At 41.9% G+C, this 22,512-nt stretch overlaps 3 protein-coding genes across 3 annotated transcripts; all 3 read left to right on the plus strand.

Moving 5' to 3' along the window:
• The first annotated feature begins 17 nt into the window (after window positions 1-17).
• LOC113467725 (zinc finger protein 431-like) lies at window positions 18-2,613 on the plus strand. Its single transcript, XM_026824075.1, has 5 exons — window positions 18-111; window positions 482-554; window positions 1,034-1,358; window positions 1,960-2,172; window positions 2,527-2,613. The coding sequence occupies exons 1-5, from the start codon at window positions 33-35 to the stop codon at window positions 2,611-2,613; spliced, it is 777 nt and encodes a 258-aa protein (XP_026679876.1). The 5' UTR covers window positions 18-32.
• Window positions 2,614-2,943: 330 nt separating this feature from the next.
• Window positions 2,944-7,484, plus strand: LOC108252460 (zinc finger protein 808-like). Its single transcript, XM_026824081.1, has 7 exons — window positions 2,944-3,049; window positions 3,628-3,683; window positions 3,868-3,963; window positions 4,870-5,110; window positions 5,642-5,934; window positions 6,239-6,244; window positions 6,405-7,484. The coding sequence occupies exons 4-7, from the start codon at window positions 5,029-5,031 to the stop codon at window positions 7,155-7,157; spliced, it is 1,134 nt and encodes a 377-aa protein (XP_026679882.1). The 5' UTR covers window positions 2,944-3,049; window positions 3,628-3,683; window positions 3,868-3,963; window positions 4,870-5,028; the 3' UTR covers window positions 7,158-7,484.
• Window positions 7,485-8,235: 751 nt separating this feature from the next.
• Window positions 8,236-22,462, plus strand: LOC103509861. The gene is made up of 6 exons (XM_017444341.2): window positions 8,236-8,473; window positions 8,728-8,850; window positions 18,402-18,864; window positions 19,292-19,534; window positions 20,151-20,407; window positions 22,186-22,462. The coding sequence occupies exons 1-6, from the start codon at window positions 8,236-8,238 to the stop codon at window positions 22,215-22,217; spliced, it is 1,356 nt and encodes a 451-aa protein (XP_017299830.1). The 3' UTR covers window positions 22,218-22,462.
• Window positions 22,463-22,512: the final 50 nt, after the last annotated feature.

Raw genomic sequence — 22,512 nt, forward strand, 5'->3', positions numbered from 1 at the left:
CTATTCTATTCTTTCCTATTTTATTATATTCTATGTTTAGGTGTGAGGAGTGTGATATTAACTTCCCGAGTAAGATGAGACACACATTTCATCTACAACATCATCTGGAGGATCCCGATTTACCGGTATTTTTTAAATTGATTTATCTCGGTATCTAGAAGTCGTAGAAGAAAAAGAAAAATTCCGTTGGTCCTCTTTTTTCCTGCTCTATGACTTTGAAACATCACCCAAGTAAGCGCAACTGATCTGTTGCTTTCAATCCATTTCTCCAGAAAATAATTCTCAAGTACCTTATACGTTTTAATTCTCAAGTAACTTGTACCTTTTTATTCAGGTGAACTTCATGCATGAGTGTCGGGAATGTGGATCTCAGTTCGCGGACATCCTGAAGCATAGTCTGGAAACTCACCTCTCGTTAGAATGCCCCTGTTGTTCTGAGTCCTTCAGTGAACGACCGGCCCTGATAGAACATTTCCAGGTAATCCTATGCAACTCAAATGTGATATATGCTTCACGGATTTCGATGATGAGAACAGCTTATACGATCATGTCAGGTAAGTCTAAAAAGAGAGTGGAGTGGTGAGCATTAAGCTTTTTGATCTCAGCTCTATGCGGTTTGAATTTGTCGCTTACTTTGTGCTTGATGCTCTCTCTATATAATATGCTCTCCGCTTAATTTTTAGCCAAAGTAAAGAGGGCGTAAAATTTCCTTCAAAATAGCGTCACATCTCTACACTGTCAATAAAGGTAGAAACAGAATACTATCACGTCACGTGAACTTATGGGAGGGTCAGAAAAATGTAGTTGAAAGATTTCCCATAATATTGTAGTCAATTTCGTTCATGATAGTTAGACTCCTATCACGTCACTTGAGCTCACGTAACATGATAGTGGTAAAGAAAATTATCTACAATATTATGGGAAAACATTGAACTACATCTTTCTGACTCCCCATGAGCTCACGTGAAATGATAGTAGTGTGTTCCTACCTTAATTAGGGTGGGTCTTTTACCTCCTCTTCCTCTTATCACAGATTCATCCACGTGCAAGACAACCAACTCAAGTGCACGATCTGCAACAAGGAGAACTTCAAGAACCAGCTGTCTCTCTCCATTCACATGCGCTACCACGAGAACGTTCGCGAATACGAGTGCGAAATCTGCAAGAAGAAGTTCATCAACAAGTCGACCCTCAAGGAGCATTCCGTGTCCCACATGAGCGTCAAACCGTTTAAGTGTGAGATTTGCGGGCATTATTTGTCACGAGCTTCGAGGTTGAGGGCTCACCTGAAAGCGCATAGCGTTGTGGCGAGCAATAACAAGGTGCAGAACTGTAAGAAGTGCTTCAAATGTTGCCAGGTAATAATGAGTCAGCATCAATCTAGTTTTTCCAGCCTAGTCAGCTTGGTTAGTAGCACGTCTGCCTTGTAAGCGCTAGGCCGTGGGTGCGATTCCCGCCCGGGGCGGATTTTATCCCGAACCGATAAGGTTCGTTCTCGGAACGGCTGGCTTTCTCCTATCCTGTCTTCCTCCTCTCTTCGATTTGGGGACGATAACACCCCCGTTGTTAACTCCATTACTTAAGCCTCTTTTAAAAATATGCTTCGAACTGAGGAGCAGTTCTTTCCCCCTCATTGAAACACTCATCTTTAACAAAAACTAACCAAATCTTAAATTCTTTGTGTTAAAGCAGATTTCTCAACTCACAATCACAGCATTACTAAGGGCCTCCTTTGCAATCAATTTCCGTATTTTAATCATCGTTGTACACTGGTAATGCCGCCACTGGTTACTATTCGATTAAAGTAGCTACTGAGCTACTCAATTTTCCTTCGACAATTCAGTGCCGAAAAAACTTTGACTCTGTCGGGGATCGAACCATTGACTTCCGGCGCGCAAGCACTAATAATTGTAAATTGTAAATAAATGTTGATTTTATTGTGATTTATTTTCTCCTCAGGTGTTTCCCAGTAACGAGGAAAATCTACGCAAGCACTTCGAGAAGGTCCACTTCGATTTGGAGTTTGACGAGGCGCACTTTTACGACGTTGTGCTCAAGTGTGTGTACAGGTGTGAGTTTTGCGATTCTTGCTTCAACGTCCCGCATGAGTTGAATCGTCACCGCTTCGCCAATCATCCGGAACCGGACTCCCCAACTGCGTTTTCTTGTATGGTAGGACCCTGTTGTTTTTTTTTTTTTTTTTTTTTTTTTTTTTTTTTTTTTTTTTTTTATCTCACATAAATATATTTTCTCTTTTTTTCTCTCTCTCTCTCTCTCTCTCTCTCTCTCTCTCTCTCTCTCTCTCTCTCTCTCATAGGTACCCACGGTAGTACGTTAACATTATTATTCCTGAGGAAACTCCGATAGTAATGAAAAGTAAATTGAACGGTGCTTCAGTAACGGCCAAGTATGAAGAAGAGCATTCAACCATTCTCTTTTTTACCTTAGCATTTCTATTCTCTTCTTTCATTAGCTACTTTCTCTTCTCCCTCTACCTCTCCTATTACTTTTTCTCCAATTTCTGAGCTGGGTTACCACAGGGAGCAGTATTGTTGTGTGACTATAAATAGGAATCAGAGCAGCCAAACCCTAACCAGGCACAGGTCCTCATGATTGGGGCAACTATAACAACCGAGGTCTTATTGTTCTAAAATCAAAAGTAGAAGGAAGACAGGATATATTATTATGTTAAGGCGGTCTCTTTTTGATCCCTTGTGTGCCGCGTCCATTTATAAGAACGCCAGTCGTTCCAAGAACGTTCCAACAAGAACTTGGTAATATCAGCGGGAATCAAACCAACTCGCGACTTAACGCTTGCAAAGTACCTTTGAGGAAATTGATTTGTAAACGAAGTGCCAGCATGGTAGGTAAATATTGGATGTTAGAATTATTGGATTATTTATTTTACTATTTGTAAACTAACTGCTTTCTATCCACAGGTTTCGTATCGTGCAATATTTCCTGTGTGAGTTGTGTGACAAGACTAGCATTCACTACACGTACCTCTGTCTACATAAGAAGTTGAAACATTCAAACCTCACCTATGGAGGTAAGAACGCTTCGTAGATTCCTATCAGCTTAAGCCAACATTTAGGGCTGTTTGCCCCTACACCTAAGCTTCAGAGTGTGCTTTTGGTAACGGCAGAGGTCTTGATCGTCCTAAAATCGGAAAAAGTAAGACAGGATAGGAGAAAGCCAGCCGTTCCAAGAACGAACCTTAACCGACCGTTGATCGACGACGTCGACTATGTGTGTACACAGCTTTACCTATTCAGGATAAAGTTCGCCCCGTGTGGGAATCGAACCCACATGGCGCACTACCTTCTAAGCTAACTGGCCTGACAAAGAAGACTTTAAACAACGTACATTGCCAGCCTATTTAACTTGGTTGGTAGCGCGTCTGCCTTGTAAGCGCTAGGCCGCGGCTTCGATTTCCGCCCGGGGCGGATTTTACCCTAAACGTATAATGTTCGTTCTCGGAACGGCTATTTTTCTCCTATCCTGTCTTCCTTCTCTCTTCGATTTCGGGACGATAAGACCTTAGCAGTTACAGTTCCCTTTATTAAACCTCTATAAGAAATATAAACAAGGTATATTTTTCAACATTCTGTTCTATTCTATTCCCAGGCGAATCTCCAGTGTGCGAGCCGTGTAATTTAACATTCAAGAACGAGTGGCAATATCTCGTTCATAACCGAGCAGTACATGAACTACCCCCTGAGCCTAACTCCGGAGCCGGCTCTGTGCTGCAGAACAATCCGTACCCACCCTTACGGAAGGTAAGAATAAAGGTAGAAACACACTATCACGTCATGTGAGCTGACGTGACGTGAGGTCAGTGTGGCTATCATGAACGAGTGGCAATATCTCGTTCATAACCGTGCAGTACATGAACTACCCCCTGAGCCTAACTCAGGAGCCGGCTCTGTGCTGCAGAATAATCCGTACCCACCCTTACGGAAGGTAAGAATAAAGGTAGAAACACACTATCACGTCACGTGAGTTGACGTGACGTGAGGGATGTGTGGTTATCATGAACGAGTGGCAATATCTTGTTCACAACCGAGCAGTACATGAACTACCCCCCAATCCTAACTCAGGTGCATCCTCTGTACTGCAGAACAATCCGTACCCACCCTTACGGAAGGTGAGATTTTGTTTTCAAGGGATATAATCACTGTAGATGGACATGAGGTACATAATAAGTCTGCCTGAAAGAGAATGAAAAGAAACGCAGATCCTATTTAATTAGGAAAAGGCTAGGAAGAAGAAGATAATGACTGTAGATGTATAACTGCTTGGGTTTTTCGGGACTAGAGTTTTACCTTCCATTTGGCGACAAGCTATCCGCCTGCTCACATTATCCTTAACGTTCTGTCGGGCCTATGAGTACACTACAACCCTCATGGTTTAGCTTAATTCCGTACACAAAAGCTCACTCCGAGGCTTAAGTCTAGGGGCAAAACAAAAGGTCAGGTCAATCTTATATGAATCTACTTACAACCCAAGTTAAGTTCTTTATTTGCCCCACAGGTGGCAAAGATCGGGTTAAGCTTCTACGAATCTATAACCCAAGTGTAATTCACTTTTCCTCACAGGCTAAGCAGCATGTCAAGTCAGTCACGTGTAGCGTATGTGAGAAAGCGTTCTCATAATAAGGGGCAAAACAAAAGGTCAGGTCAATCTTATATGAATCTACTTACAACCCACGTTGAGTTCTTTACTTGCCCCACAGGTGGCAAAGATCGGATTAAGCTTCTACGAATGTATAACCCAAGTGTAATTCACTTTTCCTCACAGGCTAAGCAGCATGTCAAGTCAGTCACGTGTAGCGTATGTGAGAAAGCGTTCTCATTCTTTTCCTCACAGGCTAAGCAGCATGTCAAGTCAGTCACGTGTAGCGTATGTGAGAAAGCGTTCTCATCGAAAGAAAACTGCAAGGCGCACTACACCAGACAGCATGGGAACAAGGAGCCTAAAGAACCCAAGTCTGGCGAGGGTCTACCTGCCTTGGAACAACTGCTGAAGATGAAGCCTTATACTTGTGAAATATGTTCGAAGACCTACACCGTGGAAGGGTCGCTACTTACGCATTACGATATGCACTCAGGTCAGTAAGGTTCATATTCACCACTGCTCAACCTTCGTGGCCGAGTGGGTATCACACTTGGGATTGCACGCCGGAGGTCCCAGGTTCGATTTCGGGAGGAGTCGAAGTTTTTTCGGCTCTGTGCTTGGAGTTCGGGGTGCACTTGTGGCGCTCACAACAACACTCAACACTAAATATAATCTTACATAGAAAACGCAGGTTCTCGTTTCCTCAAAATTTCCATCTCTGAAGTATAAAGAACACTTCCAAATTCTTTGCCAGCACCTGAGAGCTATGTCTAACTGATGAGTTCCAACAAGAACAAAACGCGTCTTAGGCTGCTCTCAGGTGTTGGCTAAACACTTAACCTCGTAAGGACAAATGAGTAGCTACTTGAATCAAGTAGCGACCAGTGGCGGCATTACCAGTATAAATTGAATATTAATAGTAAATGAGACACTTGCTAATGCTGTGATACCCATAAAAGCTGTGAAAAAGCTCTCTACTTTACCACAACGATTCATGATTTGATTTGACTTTCTATTCCCCTAGGCGAGTTCTACCAGTGTGACGTCTGCTTCAAGGAGTTCCGCTCCAGCGTGACGCTCCGCAATCACACGCGCCGTCACGACAACTTCTCATGCGACGAGTGTTCCGTAGAGTGTCAGGATCTCAACGCGCTCCGCATGCACACGCTGCGTGAACACGGCTACAAGATCCTCGCATGCGAGAAATGCGACGTGAAGTTCACGCACAAGGCGCTCCTAGCAGAACATATCAACACTAAGCATAACACGGACGTGACGTTGAAATGTCAGCTGTGCAATGTTGTCGTGTTGATTGAGGTAAGAGGCCAGCTACTCACTATCTCACTATCAGGTAGAGCTGACAGGCTGAAAAGGTCCGTCTATCAGGTCTACCTGATACCTGATGAGGACATACACTTTCAGGTAGACCAAGTGTACCTATCGTCAGGTCTACCTGATAGTGAGTGGCTGAGTGGCTGACCTTAGATACGTACTTATCTATTGTTTGCAAATAGAATGTACCTTTGTTTCCCTGGCCGGAAGTGGTATGGAAAAGGTCATTTGAACCGCAACTAATATGAAGCGGTTCAAACTTTAATTTTCTTTTTCTTTTCCATTTCAGGAAGTCATTTTTTGGATCTCATAGTTGATTTTTGATATTTGATTTTCCGGAACCGAAAAAAGTGAGGAAAATTTTATTAAACTCTGCTTGATTTACTGAATTTGACCAAATGACTGTTGCCGGTAACCCTGAAGTATGAGAATGGAGTCTTTCTATGAGTAAATACCAACAACACCTGGAGGAACACAAAGTAGTCATCATACGGTGTGAGACATGCACGCGTAACTATGAGTCCTTGGAGTCCCTCACCACTCATCTCTCGTTCAAACATAGCAACCAATTCCTTATGAAATGCACCAACTGTAATGTCCTAGTCCCTCGGGATGAAATCCTGCCGCATCTCTCCATACAGCATTGCCAAGGCACCACGCCGTCCATCTACGAGTGTAACCAATGCAAGGAGAAGACGAACGACATGACAACCATGCTGAACCATTACAGTGTCAAGCACTACATGGATATAAACATGAGCTGCGTGCCGTGCGATGTGCTGTTCCATAACAAAGCGACGCTGTACAAGCATCTCTACCTGGAGCATAAGGCGACCAGCCTTTCTATCCAATGCAACATGTGCTCCCTCGTCCTGGACAGCAAAGAGAGCTTGGTCACCCATATTTCACAGACACACACCCTTATGTTTACCTGTCGCCGGTGCCCTAGCACATTCCTCAACAGTGCAACCCTGTCGAAACACGTTAAGATGGAACACAACTCGAAATCTTACCAGTGTAACGAGTGCCCGGAGTCGTTTGAGCGGCTGAACAAGCTGAAACGACACAAGTTTCAGGCACATAATGATTCTGTACATCAAATCCAATGTCCGTACTGTATTACTGACTTCTCTGAAGATAAGAACCTCATTCAGCACATTGTCAGTGTGCATCTGGGCAAGGAGGGCACCGCGCCAGCCCGCACCTAAACCTCGGGACAAATGACACAGCAACAGCCCCTTCTATCCTTCCCCTATTAAATGGTTAAATTTTTTGAGTTTTAAACAGTTGTGTGTGTTTTAAACAAAATGTTTCAAGTTAGTGTGTGTATCCGGACACTGGATGTTTTTATCAGTATTTATTTAAGTGTTGTTATTTATTCGTACGTGGATTGTACGTTGTAAGCATTTATGTGTGTTTTCCTTTCGAAGGAATATCTGTTAACTCGTGGTGGTTCAATTGGAAGTATAGTTGAACCTGTCCAACTGGTACACATCTAAGTGGGAAACCTGGATAAGTAGGGAAAAAATTGGCGGTCCCTTGGATTCCCACTTAGACTGGTTGGACTGTACCTACTTCTGACGAATGATATACTTTCCTAGTCTAGTCGGTAAACTTTTACTTATACTGAGGACCAAAGATTTTTTAAGTTCCATTTTATTCTGATTGCTTATGAGAGAACTTGATTTTACTCCTTTCAGGGATTTTTAATAGTCCTGTGGATTAAATGGAATGGAAGGGTAAAAGGCAAGGCACGTGGTACACTGTCCTACAGTATTATAAATCAGGGACTGTCTGGCTGGGGAACGTCAAACAGGGAGTAGACCAGCTTAGTCTGGCTGGGGGACTTTAAAACAGGGAGTATCTCAGCCTGAATTTCTTTGCTAAAGAAATAGCAATACTGGAGTGCAATGGGCATTCACTCGTAAAATTTGTAGCCAAAACCAAATGTCAGTCCAAAGCAATCACCCTAGTTAGGGCTGATTGAGAGGCTTAAGAAAAATGCCGACCCTGTCTGTACACATTATGAGGCAAAGAAGAAGAAGACTCGAGAGCACAACCTCTGAGATCTGTATCTTACCATGAATTTTATGTATCTGTATCTACACTGTCTTTTTGAAACAATTTTTATGCCTTTTTATTCAATATTATGTATATTCACCATTGTACCTATGTTCCATTGTTTTGCAGGCATTGGACATGGATCAAATAGTTTCTACTTCAATTTATAAATCAAAGAAAAAGAGAAAGAAGAAGTCTAAAAACCGGTCTCCTGAAGAAATACCCATGGACATTCCAGTCCCCATTGAAGTGCTCCTGCCTGAGGAAATACCTTTACCGTGTATTGAAAACCCAAAAGATATCAAGGCTGATTCGGAAATTCCATTGCCCACTTGTGAACTGCCAAGTGGCTCTAATGGGGACTGTCCCGTGAAACCTTTGGAATGTCCACCTTTCCCACCATTTTTATCTGATATTGAAAACATGGAAGAAACCAAAAGTAGTCCAAAACCAAAGAAACGTGGTAAGTAATAAGTAGGTATATTGACTTTTTTACTAGGTACTATTTTTTTTTTTTCTAGTTTTTGATCACAGACAAACTACCTATAAGTAGCTACAAATTGAATAAATTTTCAGTTCTAATCCCTCATTCTAATTAAGTACCAAGTTATTCAGGGTAGAAAATTAAACAGACTTTTCAGTCTCATTCTTGCAATATAAGGAGGGTATATTATATTCTGTTCTATTGAATTCTGGTCTCATTTCCCTTCCCCACAGTTGATGTACCCAAAAAAGCTGCAAAGAAAACTATTGAGGAGATTGAAGAGCTGAAGAAAGCCGAAGCGACTACCTTGGAAATCAAAATGCTTGAACAGCAGTCTCGTATGAGAAAAATACAAGGTAAGACAGCATATTTTTTTTTATTTTTTATTTTTTTTTTTTTTTCATTGCATGTCAATTGCTTTTTCAACAGCAAGTAAGAGTTAAAAAAAAAAAAAAAAAAAAAAAAAAAAACAAGGGTTTAATTCCCTAATTTGAAAAAAATAAACATGAGCTGCGTGCCGTGCGATGTGCTGTTCCATAACAAAGCGACGCTGTACAAGCATCTCTACCTGGAGCATAAGGCGACTAGCCTTTCTATCCAATGCAACATGTGCTCCCTCGTCCTGGACAGCAAAGAGAGCTTAGTCACCCATATCTCACAGACACACACCCTTATGTTTACCTGTCGCCGGTGTCCTAGCACATTCCTCAACAGTGCAACCCTGTCGAAACACGTTAAGATGGAACACAACTCGAAATCTTACCAGTGTAACGAGTGCCCGGAGTCGTTTGAGCGGCTGAACAAGCTGAAACGACACAAGTTTCAGGCACATAATGATTCTGTACATCAAATCCAATGTCCGTACTGTATTACTGACTTCTCTGAAGATAAGAACCTCATTCAGCATATTGTCAGTGTGCATCTGGGCAAGGAGGGCACTGCGCCAGCCCGCACCTAAACCTCGGGACAAATGACACAGCAACAGCCCCTTCTAACCTTCCCCTATTAAATGGTTAAATTTTTTGAGTTTTAAACAGTTGTGTGTGTTTTAAACAAAATGTTTCAAGTTAGTGTGTGTATCCGGACACTGGATGGTTTTATCGGTATTTATTTAAGTGTTGTTATTTATTCGTACGTGGATTGTACGTTGTAAGCATTTATGTGTGTTTTCCTTTCGAAGGAATATCTGTTAACTTGTGGTGGTACATCTAAGTGGGAAACCTGGATAAGTAGGGAAAAAATTGGCGGTCCCTTGGATTCCCACTTAGACAGGTTGGACTGTACCTACTTCTGACGAATGATATACTTTCCTAGTCTAGTCGGTAAACTTTTACTTGTACTGAGGACCAAAGATTTTCCATTTTATTCTGATTGCTTAATCTTATGAGAGAACTTAATTTTACTTCTTTCAGGGATTTTTAATAGTCCTGTGGATTAAATGGAATGGAAGGGTAAAAGGCAAGGCACGTGGTACACTGTCCTACAGTATTATAGTGGTACACATCTAAGTGGGAAACCTGGATAAGTAGGGAAAAAATTGGCGGTCCCTTGGATTCCCACTTAAACAGGTTTGACTGTACCTACTTCTGACGAATGATATACTTTCCTAGTCTAGTCTGTAAACTTTTACTTGTACTGAGAGGACCAAAGATTTTCCATTTTATTCTGATTGCTTAATCTTATGAGAGAACTTCATTTTACTTCTTTCGGGGATTTTTAATAGTCCTGTGGATTAAATGGAATGGAAGGGTAAAAGGCAAGGCACGTGGTACACTGTCCTACAGTATTATACCTACCTACCATTTTCAACCTGTTCACATTTTTTTTATATATATATACAGGGTCCGCCAATCACGTTCCGATGGCGACAACCGGCCGGTCTAACAGACCTAGGTCTCTCAGACCCAAAGGTCTGTCCCTTTGTCGCTTAATATTTAAATGCTAGGGCTAGTTCTGTCTTTTTTTTTTTTTTTTTTTTTTTTTTTGGGGAAAAGATAAACCAACTCGCGACTTAGCGCTTACAAAGTACCTTTGAGGAAATTGATTTGTAAACGAAGTGCCAGCATGGTAGGTAAATATTGGATCGAGGCCAGCTACTCACTATCAGGTAGAGCTGACAGGCTGAAAAGGTCCGTCTATCAGGTCTACCTGATACCTGATGAGGATACACACTATCAGGTAGACCAGGTGTACCTGTCGTCAGGTCTACCTGATAGTGAGTGGCTGACCTTAGATACGTACTTATCTATTGTTTGCAAATAGTGTGTACTCTGTGTACCTTTGTTTCCCTGGCCGGAAGTTGGTATGGAAAAGATCACTCTAACAGCAACTAATATGAAGCGGTTTAACCGTGTCTTTTTCTTTTCCATTTCAGGAAGTCCAACAACACCTGGAGGAACACAAAGTAGTCATCATACGGTGTGAGACATGCACGCGTAACTATGAGTCCTTGGAGTCCCTCACCACTCATCTCTCGTTCAAACACAGCAACCAGACAGAACGAGTGGCAATATCTCGTTCATAACCGTGCAGTACATGAACTACCTCCCGAAGCTAACTCCGGAGCCGGCTCTGTGCTGCAGAATAATCCGTACCCACCCTTACGGAAGGTAAGAATAAAGGTGGAAACACACTATCACGTCATGTGAGCTGACGTGACGTGAGGGCAGAACGAGTGGCAATATCTTGTTCATAACCGAGCAGTACATGAACTACCTCCCGAACCTAACTCTGGTGCATCCTCTGTGCTGCAGAACAATCCGTACCCACCCTTACGGAAGGTGAGATTTTGTTTTCAAGGGATATAATCACTGTAGATGGACATGAGGTACATAATAAGGCTGCCTGAAAGAGAATGAAAAGAAACGCAGATCCTATTTAATTAGGAAAAGGCTAGGAAGAAGAAAATAATGACTGTAGATGTATAACTGCTTGGGTTTTTCGTGACTAGAGTTTTACCTTCCATTTGGCGACAAGCTATCCGCCTGCTCACATTATCCTTAACGTTCTGTCGGGCCTATGAGTACATTACAACCCTCATGGTTTAGCTTAATTCCGTACACAAAAGCTCACTCCGAGGCTTAAGTGTAGGGGCAAAACTCCGCACACATCATGGACGCTGCAACTCATGTCTGTTCAAATGGGGGCTGACTGACGACGAAAGTTGCGAGTGTGGGCACTCTAAACAGACTACTGACCATATCCATATCCTATATGAATGACTGTCCATCTTTGTCATTTAAGGGAAATATTGAGGATATCAAAACACTTAGTTCAGAAGCTGTTGCCTGGCTACAGAGTTTACCCTTAAGTAAATTAAATTGAATTTATGTGAAGTATTGTTTGTTTTCAAAGAAGATAAATAATTATAGTAAGATCACATGTTAGTGTTCATTTGTCGCCATTTGCTAATCTGAAACGAGTTTTTATTTTCACATTTTCAATTTTTACCTGCCTTGGTGGCGTAGTGGTCATGAAGCTCGCCCGGGAAACAGGAAGGCACGGGTTCGATGCGAATCCAGGTATGGAATTTTATCATTTATTTTATTCGAGAAATTGACCATATATGTATAATGGAGCTCCAAGGGTTAGGTGGTAGAGACGCCTATGGCGCGGCCTTAACCTCGCCAAGTGGTTATACCTACCTACATTCAACTAACATAAAATAGGTACTCTAAGTTCCTATTATTGATTTTTCATTTATGGGGTGGGGAACAGCTAGCAATACGTTATTAGTTATTACCCAGATGATCGATCACCAATCCAGATAGCAACCAGGCGCAACGAATGCTTAGCTTCAGTGATCTATTTTGGAGGTGTATTTAACGTGCTATTAGCCAGCAACGCGATCACCCCAGGTCCCAGATGATAGCCATCCAGATACCAACCAAGCGCAACGTTGCTTAACTCGTAGACGACCACCCATCCGGGTATCAACCACGCGTAACGATGGTTAACTTCAGTGAATCCAGTGACATGGAGAACGGTGTTTAGATGAAAAAAAAACACGCATCGTGTGAAAGCCGCTTTCAACTTTTTTTTCATGCTTCCATTCGGCGCTATGTTCACGTATGTCGATTTTTTCCGACATACTATATGCAGTATATGCAGTTTATGCGCTAACTTCTCTTCGCGAAAATTTTTTGGATTTCATATTTGATTAATTTGATTTTTGATATTTGATTTTCCGGAACCGAAAAAAGTGGGGAAAATTTCATTAAACTCTAAACTCTGCTTGATTTACTGAATTTGACCAAATGACTGTTGCCGGTAACCCTGAAGTATGAGAATGGAGTCTTTCTATGAGTAAATAGCCACCTGCGAGTCAGTAACACGGTAACACCAGCTAGCCCTTTGATCCTTCCTTAATCAGTAAGTTCCCATCTATCTAAAACTCTTGGATGTAGGCTGGGGGACGTTAATCAGGGACTGTCTGGCTGGGGAACGTCAAACAGGGAGTAGACCAGCTTAGTCTGCATCAGGGACTGTCTGGCTGGGGAACGTTAAACAGGGAGTAGACCAGCTTAGTCTGGCTGGGGGACTTTAAAACAGGGAGTATCTCAGCCTGAATTTCTTTGCTAAAGAAATAGCAATACTGGAGTGCAATGGGCATTCACTCGTAAAATTTGTAGCCAAAACCAAATGTCAGTCCAAAGCAATCACCCTAGTTAGGGCTGATTGAGAGGCTTAAGAAAAATGCCAACCCCATCTGTACACATTATGAGGCAAAGAAGAAGAAGATTCAAGAGCACAACCTCTGAGATCTGTATCTTACTTACCATGAATTTTCTGTATCTACACTGTTTTTTTTAAACAATTTTTATGCCTTTTTATTCAATATTATGTATATTCACCATTGTACCTATGTTCAATTGTTTTGCAGGCCATGGATCAAATAGTTTCTACTTCAATTTATAAATCAAAGAAGAAGAGAAAGAAGAAGTCTAAAAACCGGTCTCCTGAAGAAATGCCCATGGACATTCCAGTCCCCATTGAAGTGCCCCTGCCTGAGGAAATACCTTTACCATGTATTGAAAACCCAAAAGATATCAAGGCTGATTCGGAAATTCCATTGCCCATTTGTGAACTGCCGAGTGGCTCTAATGGGGACTGTCCCGTGAAACCTTTGGAATGTCCACCTTTCCCACCATTTTTATCTGATATTGAAAACATGGAAGAAATTAAAGCTGACTCAGACATTCCCACTTGTGAACTGCCAAGTGGTTCTAATGGGGACTGTCAACCACTTGTGAAACCTTTGGAATGCCCACCAATGCCACCTTTTTTATCTGATATTGAAATCCCAGAAGATATCCAAGCTGACTCGGAAATGCAATTGGCCACTTCTGAACTAACTAATGCATCTGATGGAGGCTCTCAATCACCTGTGAAACCTTTGGAACTTCCTCCAATGCCACCATTTTTATCTGAAATTGAAAACCCCGAAGTGACTCAGACATTCCCACTTGTGAACTGCCAAGTGGTTCTAATGGGGACTGTCAACCACTTGTGAAACCTTTGGAACGCCCACCAATGCCACCATTTTTATCTGATATTGAAATCCCAGAAGATATCCAAGCTGACTCGGAAATGCAATTGGCCACTTCTGCATCTGATGGAGGCTCTCAATCACCTGTGAAACCTTTGGAACTTCCTCCAATGCCACCATTTTTATCTGAAATTGAAAACCCCGAAGACATCAAAGCTGACTCGGAAATGCCATTGGCCACTTCTGAACTAACAAATGCTTCTAATGGAGGCTCTCGATCACCTATGATACCTTTGGAACTTCCACCAATGCCACCATTTGATTGGATTGGCACAGAAATAATTTATTGTAAAAAAGATACCAAACCAGAGGCAGATGATCAAACTGATTTGCAAAATGATACTACCATAGATGTGGACAATAAACAAATCAATTTGAAAAGTGATACTACAGCAGAGGCAGATAACAGTAAAGGTAAGTTGTTCATTGACAAGCTTCTCAATTATTTACTAAGGTCATAGGTAAACGCCGCAGAACAAAATCGACATCGGATTCTTCAAGTGGTCGGAACACCCGGTACGTCTCGACACGATTTTCACCACTCGCACACAACCACCGCTTGAGTTCGCTGAAAACCCTCTGCATGCGAGTCGACATTTGAATCCAACCGGACGCTTCTACGATCAGTTTGCGGCGCTGGGCGACTCGTTTGTTCAGAAGAAACTCGAGTTTATCAATAACACAACGTAAGTAGACTAATGATTCAATTAACCCGCTCCATGCGAGTCCTGGCCCACCTCTGTGGCTGAGTAGTCAAGAGCACTGACTCTCAACCCGGAGGTGCTGGGTTTAAATTCCGGCCAGAGCGGAAATTTTCTGACCGAAATTTTCCGTTCCTTGATAAGCATGGATGTAAAAGAATGTGCCTTGAAGTATTGCAAAAGCGGTTCCAAGGTAGGTAGATTTTTTTTCCATACACAACTGTAACAACGGAAGTTTTATCATCCCGAATCAAAAAGAAGTAGGAGAAGAACATAGGAGAAATCCAACCGTTCCAAGAACAAACCTTTTCTGCTTGGCATAAAGTTCGCCCCGGGCGGGAATCGAACCCACAACCTGACGCTTAGAAGTTACAGGGCACGCTAACTAGACTAGATACCTACCTATTGAATATACCACTTCAACCTTTGTAGAAACTATTGAAAACAATTTGAACTCTTGAGCTCATTCTAATCTCATTCCTTTTTCCCCCAGGTTCAAAAGAAAACTCGTCAAGCCCGAAGCAAAACCGGTCGAAGAAGGCAAGGAAAAGGAATCCGAGGAAAAGGAGTCGGAACCAATAGAAGTCGTCACTTTGGATACTACAGAGGAAGGAGAATTAAAAGAAGAAGGGAAGGAAGGAGAAGAGAAAGATAGGAGAAAGCGTCCCCGTGTGGAAGAGAAGGAGGTGATAAATAGACCTGGATACAAAGACGCCCAGGCTGCTAGAGTGTATACGGATTTGGAGAATGGTAAGAATAGAATAGAATGGAATAGAATAGACCTTGTTTATCCTGCTCGAATGAGACTAAAAAGTCCCTTCACCCCAACAGTCTAAACAAGGTCTCGTGTATTTTATGGGTTTAACAACATATTACAATACACAATGTTTACAAAAGACCTTGTTTAATTATAAAAAAAGTACATAGCTTTTCTCTTTTTTTTCTCTCTTTTCCTTTCATTTTGCTCTCTCTCTCTCTCCCTCCCTCCCTCTTTTCTTTCTCTCACTGTCTCTTTAATTTCTCTTTCTCTCCTCACAAACCTTCATTTACTTACTTTCCTTCGTTACTAAGTGCGTTTTTTCTCAAAAGCAGGCCAATATCCAAGCTAGAATGAATTCTGTCGAAGAGTTTTCTCTTTTGTGGGTTCTCTCGTAAATGTTCCTATAATTATCATAACTATCTGTCTTGAAATTTTAAGAGGTTTGACAGAGGGAACTATAACTGCCAAGGTCTTATCGTACTGAAATCGAAGAGACAAGGAAGACAGGATAGGAAAAAGCCAGCTGTTCCGAGAACGAACATTATCCCATCAGGATAAAATCCGTCCCGAGCGGGAATCAAACCCGCGGCCTAGCGCTTACAAAGCAAACGCGTTACCAACCAAGCTAACTAGGCTGGCGAATCTTGAGATTGGTTTGTAGTTCTCCACGCTCTTCTATCAGAAGTCTTCCTCTTCATTTCAGTGTATGTTTGGGATCCGGAGTATTCCACTTGATTTATGTAGTTCAGTCTGGGTTGTCCTCTGCCTTGATTTCCTTGCCTCTTTCCTTCAAAAAGAAAATAGAAGCCTTTGAAATGTGGTGCTGGAGGAAGATGAATAAGATCAAATGGACAGAAAGAATGATCAATGAGAGGGTACTTCATAGGAGAGAAAAAAAGATAAATCTGGAAAACCTTAGAAGAAAGAAGGCACACATGGATAGGGCACCTCTACAGACACAATGAATTTAGAACAATTTAGAAGACAACGAGAGGGTACTTCATAGGAGAGAAAAAAAGATAAATCTGGAAAACCTTAGAAGAAAGAAGGCACACGTGGATAGGTCACCTCTACCGACACAATGAATTTAGAACAATTTAGAAGAAGTTTTTTTATGTGATATAGTTTTGAAGAAGTAATGCAATAAATGAGTTTTTCAATCCTATTTCTATCGATCTTATTTGGGCAGGATTAACCAAGTTATAATTCTAAATGCGATTCTTTCATTAGTGTTTTTGCTTTCGTTAAAATCAGTTCAAGGCCTCAGAGAAAGAGATTTCTGGAAACAAGTAAAATAATTTACTAGGATTGATGATATCCTAATCCTAAATCCTAAAAAAATACAATCTATTTCTATCCTATTTCAATCCGTTAATATCCTTTTTATTTATTTATTTATTTCAATATTCAATCGAATTTTAATGTAACATTTTTTGCGAGTAGTATGCTGTGTCGTTTCGGCAACCCAAACTTTGGGCAGCTCATCAATAAATTTTATTGATTGTTTCTCTCTATTCTATGTCCACAGCACTCATTCCCACGTCAGGCGAAGTGTACGAAGTGTATCAAATAGAACCCGAGCTTCTCACTTGGACCCTGGTCAAACCAGACGAAATCCCTACCAGCACCGAGCCCGTGTCAACACTAGTGTCCTACACTGAAGAAGAAGAAATGGACCGGATGGACCGCGAAGTAGCCGAAAGCAAAACTTCGCCTGAGAAATACACAACAGCTGAGAAAAAATACAAGGTATTACCTGAGAAAGTTGTTGAGAAAGAAAATCCCGCTGAGAAAAATACTCTACCTAAAACGCCGCTCGAGAAAGTGAAACCATTCTCGGAAAAACTGGTTCTGGAGGAGGATGTACTGATGGCCATAGTTCCTCGTAGTAAATGGGACACCGAGGATGTTGAGATGGGTGAAAACCAGCCTGTTACAGTAAGCGAAGGTAAAAGTTCAACAGGATCGACGCTGAAACCTGTTGGACCTCCGTTACCTGCACTGAAACCTCTGGGACCTCCGTTACCAGCAGGTAGTGAATTATATTCCCCCACTATTCAAAAGTAGTCCAAAACCAAAGAAACGTGGTAAGTAATATAAGTAGGTATATTGACTTTTTTACTAAGTAGGTACTTTTTTTTTCTAGTTTTTAATCACAGACAAACTACCTATAAGTAGCTACAAATTGAATAAATTTTCAGTTCTAATCCCTCATTCTAATGAAGTACCAAGTTATTCAGGGTAGAGGATTAAATGGACTTTTCAGTCTCATTCTTACAATATAAGGAGGGTATATTATATTCTGTTCTATTGAATTCTTGTCTCATTTCCCTTCCCTTCCCCACAGTTGATGTACCCAAAAAAGCTGCAAAGAAAACTATCGAGGAGATTGAAGAGCTGAAGAAAGCTGAAGCAACTACCTTGGAAATTAAAATGCTTGAACAGCAGTCTCGTATGAGAAAAATACAAGGTAAGACAGCATTTTTTTTTTTTTTTTTTTTTTTTTTTTTTTTTCATTGCATGTCAATTGCTTTTTCAACAGCAAGTAAGAGTTAAAAAAAAAAAAAAAAAAAAAAAAAAAAACAAGGGTTTAATTCCCTAAATTCCCTAATTTGAAAAGATCTTGTAATAGACAATGTTAAAATTTTTATAACAGGCTTATTAGTCTGATATGATAATCTGATAGGTATACTCAGCAGTTAGCAGCAATATAACATAATCTCTAAGTACCAGAAAAAAACTCATCTTCTTTTCTTTATAAAATTATACCTCAATCAAAAACCTCATTTTCCTTTCATTTTAAAGTTTTACTCATAACATTCCCTCAACTTCACACATGATCCTGCTGGTTAGCGTGTAGATAAATAAATAAATATATTCCCTCGTCTTTTTTCCCAGTGGAAGCATCCAAGGAGAAAATCCAGCAGCTCTCCAAGCTCCTCATGGCAGAAGACGATTCCGAGCCAAGCGGGAGCCGCATGCGTCGCCCGTCAACCTCTTCACTCGCCGATGATAAGCCAGACCGTTCCACCGCGAGCGGGAAGCTCTCTGCCGCCAAACTCAGACACCCTTCGACCTCCTCTCTCGCATCGGGCGAGAAGAGTGCTGGCGCGGCCAGCCCCGGGGACCCTCGGGAGCCACGCTCTGGCGCGTGGGACGATGGTCCTGCGGGCAGCGATAGTGAGATCGAGGAAGGGCAGCTGATGTCCTGCCTGCACGGGGTGCGGGTGTACGGGCTGAAGGATTGGGCTGAATTTAACGCAACGCGGGCTGAGGTGGGCGGGGAAGAATTTCGAGAGGCTAAGCTCAAGGAGCGGAAGCTACAGGCCAAGGCGAGAGAGCTGACGGGAGAAAGTGACAGGTATGTGGGTAGAGTAGAGAGTAGGTTCTTAATAGAGGAGTTAACTTTTGAATTAAGTCGTTCAATAGGAATGTGCTAAGTAAGTGCGATTACTTGTTAGGTTTATATTAGACATCCTATGTATTAACATTATTTCTTACCGTTTAAGTATATTATTTTGGAGTAGGCGGAGGGGAAGCCTAAAAAGTAGGCGAAACTCGAGTCGGGTGAAGACAATAAAATATCCAAAATAATCCTGGTAAGCGCTAGGCCGCGCGTTCGATTCCCGGCCGGCGCGGATTTTATCCTGAACGGATAATGTTCGTTCTCGGACCGGCTGGCTTTCTCCTATCCGGTCTTCCTTCTCTGTTGAATGTCGGGACAGTTCCCTCTATTAAACCTCTCGAAAAAAAAAAAATCCAATCCAATTTTTTGCTTTATTCCCCAGGAAAGTGACCAATGTGTTCGACACGCCGCAGAACAAAATCAACATCGGATTCTTCAAGTGGTCGGAACACCCGGTACGTCTCGACACGATCTTCACCACTCGCACACAACCACCGCTTGAGTTCGCTGAAAACCCTCTGCATGCGAGTCGACATTTGAATCCAACCGGCCGCTTCTACGATCAGTTTGCGGCGCTGGGCGACTCGTTTGTTCAGAAGAAACTCGAGTTTATCAATAACACAACGTAAGTAGACTAATGATTCAAAACCCGCTCCATGCGAGTCCTGGCCTACCTCTGTGGCTGAGTGGTAAAGAGCACTGACTCTCAACCTGGAGGTGCTGGGTTCAAATCCCGGCCAGAGCGGAAATTTTCTGACCGAAATTTTCCGTTCTTTGATAAGCATGGATGTAAAAGAATGTGACTTGAAGTAATGCAAAAGCGGTTCCAAGGTAGGTAGATTTTTTTTCCATACACAACTGTAACAACGAAGTTTTATCGTCCCGAATCAAAAAGAAGGAGGAGAAGAACATAGGAGAAATCCAACCGTTCCAAGAACAAACCTTTTCTGCTTGGCATAAAGTTCGCCCCGGGCGGGAATCGAACCCACAACCTGACGCTTAGAAGTTACAGGGCAAGCTAACTAGACTAGATACATATCTACCTATTGAATATACCACTTCAACCTTTGTAGAAACTATTGAAAACAATTTGAACTCTTGAGCTCATTCTAATCTCATTCCTTTTTCGCTAACTAGACTAGATACCTACCTATTGAATATACCACTTCAACCTTTGTAGAAACTATTGAAAACAATTTGAACTCTTGAGCTCATTCTAATCTCATTCCTTTTTCCCCCAGGTTCAAAAGAAAACTCGTCAAGCCCGAAGCAAAACCGGTCGAAGAAGGCAAGGAAAAGGAATCCGAGGAAAAGGAGTCGGAACCAATAGAAGTCGTCACTTTGGATACTACAGAGGAAGGAGAATTAAAAGAAGAAGGGAAGGAAGGAGAAGAGAAAGATAGGAGAAAGCGTCCCCGTGTGGAAGAGAAGGAGGTGATAAATAGACCTGGATATAAAGACGCCCAGGCTGCTAGAGTGTATACGGATTTGGAGAATGGTAAGAATAGAATAGAATGGAATAGAATAGACCTTGTTTATCCTGCTCGAATGAGACTAAAAAGTCCCTTTACTCCCGCAGTCTAAACAAGGTCTCGTGTATTTTATGGGTTTAACAACATATTACAATACATAATGTTTACAAAAGACCTTGTTTAATTATAAAAAAAGTACATAGCTTTTCTCTTTTTTTTCTCTCTTTTCCTTTCATTTTGCTCTCTCTCTCTCTCCCTCCCTCCCTCTTTTCTTTCTCTCACTGTCTCTTTAATTTCTCTTTCTCTCCTCACAAACCTTCATTTACTTACTTTCCTTCGTTACTAAGTGCGTTTTTTTCTCAAAAGCAGGCCAATATCCAAGCTAGAATGAATTTTGTCGAAGAGTTTTCTCTTTTGTGAGTTCTCTCGTAAATATTCCTATAATCCTATTACTCATTAATCTCATTATCATAACTATCTATCTTGAAATTTTAAGAGGTTTGACAGAGGGAACTATAACTGCCAAGGTCTTATCGTACTGAAATCGAAGAGACAAGGAAGACAGGATATGATAAAAGATCCAAAACAAAACCAAGAGAGTTAGATATTATTGAATTAGATGTGTCGTCAGACGATTCAGATACTACTCAAGCTAAATCCGAAGTGAAAGCTGTACAGCCAGTATCTGCATTTCAAGAGGAAATACAACTACCACCTGAACCAACGCAAGCCCCACTTAGCACTATCGGTGTCCCAAAGCCCAAACTTGACTCACCACCTTCCAAAGTGGAAGTGGTGCCCAAGCCATTTCTAGTTCCAGATCCTTCAGAGGTACCCCTCCCCTCAACGCACGTACCCCAAGCGACACCAACAGGAACAATGTCGAAAGTCGTACAACCACCTTCCGTCAAATGTCCTGATGTGATGCCCCCAACTTCAACCAAATATTCAGGCACAAGTTCGCAAATCGCACCACCGATCACGAGTCCTCAAGTGATACCTCCAACAACGAAATCACCTCCAGTACCCCCACCCTCAGCAATACCCCAAGTAGAACCTCCACCAACAGAGACGGTTCCTCAAGCTGTACCCCAAGTTATACCTCCACTCCCGAAACAGATACCCCAAGTGGTACCCGCCCCTCCAGCCATATCTCCAGCGGGAGTACCACAAGCACCGAAATCTCCAGTGGGTATATTACCACATTCAGTGACAATGTCCCCAGTGGTACCCCCACCTTCTGCAATACCTCCAGTTCCCTCCGTAATAGCTTCAATGCCGTCAGCAATACCTCAAATGCCCTCAGCAATACCTCCAGTGCCCTCTGCAATACCTCCAATGGGTTTAGTACCACCCCCCGTTCCTACCCCAGTCCCAGCCGTATCAGAATCCCCTCAACAATACGACCCTATCCCTGACAACCTCAAAAGCAGGCCAATATCCAAGCTAGAATGAATTCTGTCGAAGAGTTTTCTCTTTTGTGGGTTCTCTCGTAAATGTTCCTATAATTATCATAACTATCTGTCTTGAAATTTTAAGAGGTTTGACAGAGGGAACTATAACTGCCAAGGTCTTATCGTACTGAAATCGAAGAGACAAGGAAGACAGGATAGGAAAAAGCCAGCTGTTCCGAGAACGAACATTATCCCATCAGGATAAAATCCGTCCCGAGCGGGAATCAAACCCGCGGCCTAGCGCTTACAAAGCAAACGCGTTACCAACCAAGCTAACTAGGCTGGCGAATCTTGAGATTGGTTTGTAGTTCTCCACGCTCTTCTATCAGAAGTCTTCCTCTTCATTTCAGTGTATGTTTGGGATCCGGAGTATTCCACTTGATTTATGTAGTTCAGTCTGGGTTGTCCTCTGCCTTGATTTCCTTGCCTCTTTCCTTCAAAAAGAAAATAGAAGCCTTTGAAATGTGGTGCTGGAGGAAGATGAATAAGATCAAATGGACAGAAAGAATGATCAATGAGAGGGTACTTCATAGGAGAGAAAAAAAGATAAATCTGGAAAACCTTAGAAGAAAGAAGGCACACATGGATAGGGCACCTCTACAGACACAATGAATTTAGAACAATTTAGAAGAAGTGTTTTATGTGATATAGTTTTGAAGAAGTACCTAATGCAATAA

This window comes from Diaphorina citri, unplaced genomic scaffold (genome assembly GCF_000475195.1).
Source record: "Diaphorina citri unplaced genomic scaffold, Diaci psyllid genome assembly version 1.1 scaffold537, whole genome shotgun sequence".
Lineage (NCBI taxonomy): Eukaryota > Metazoa > Arthropoda > Insecta > Hemiptera > Psyllidae > Diaphorina > Diaphorina citri.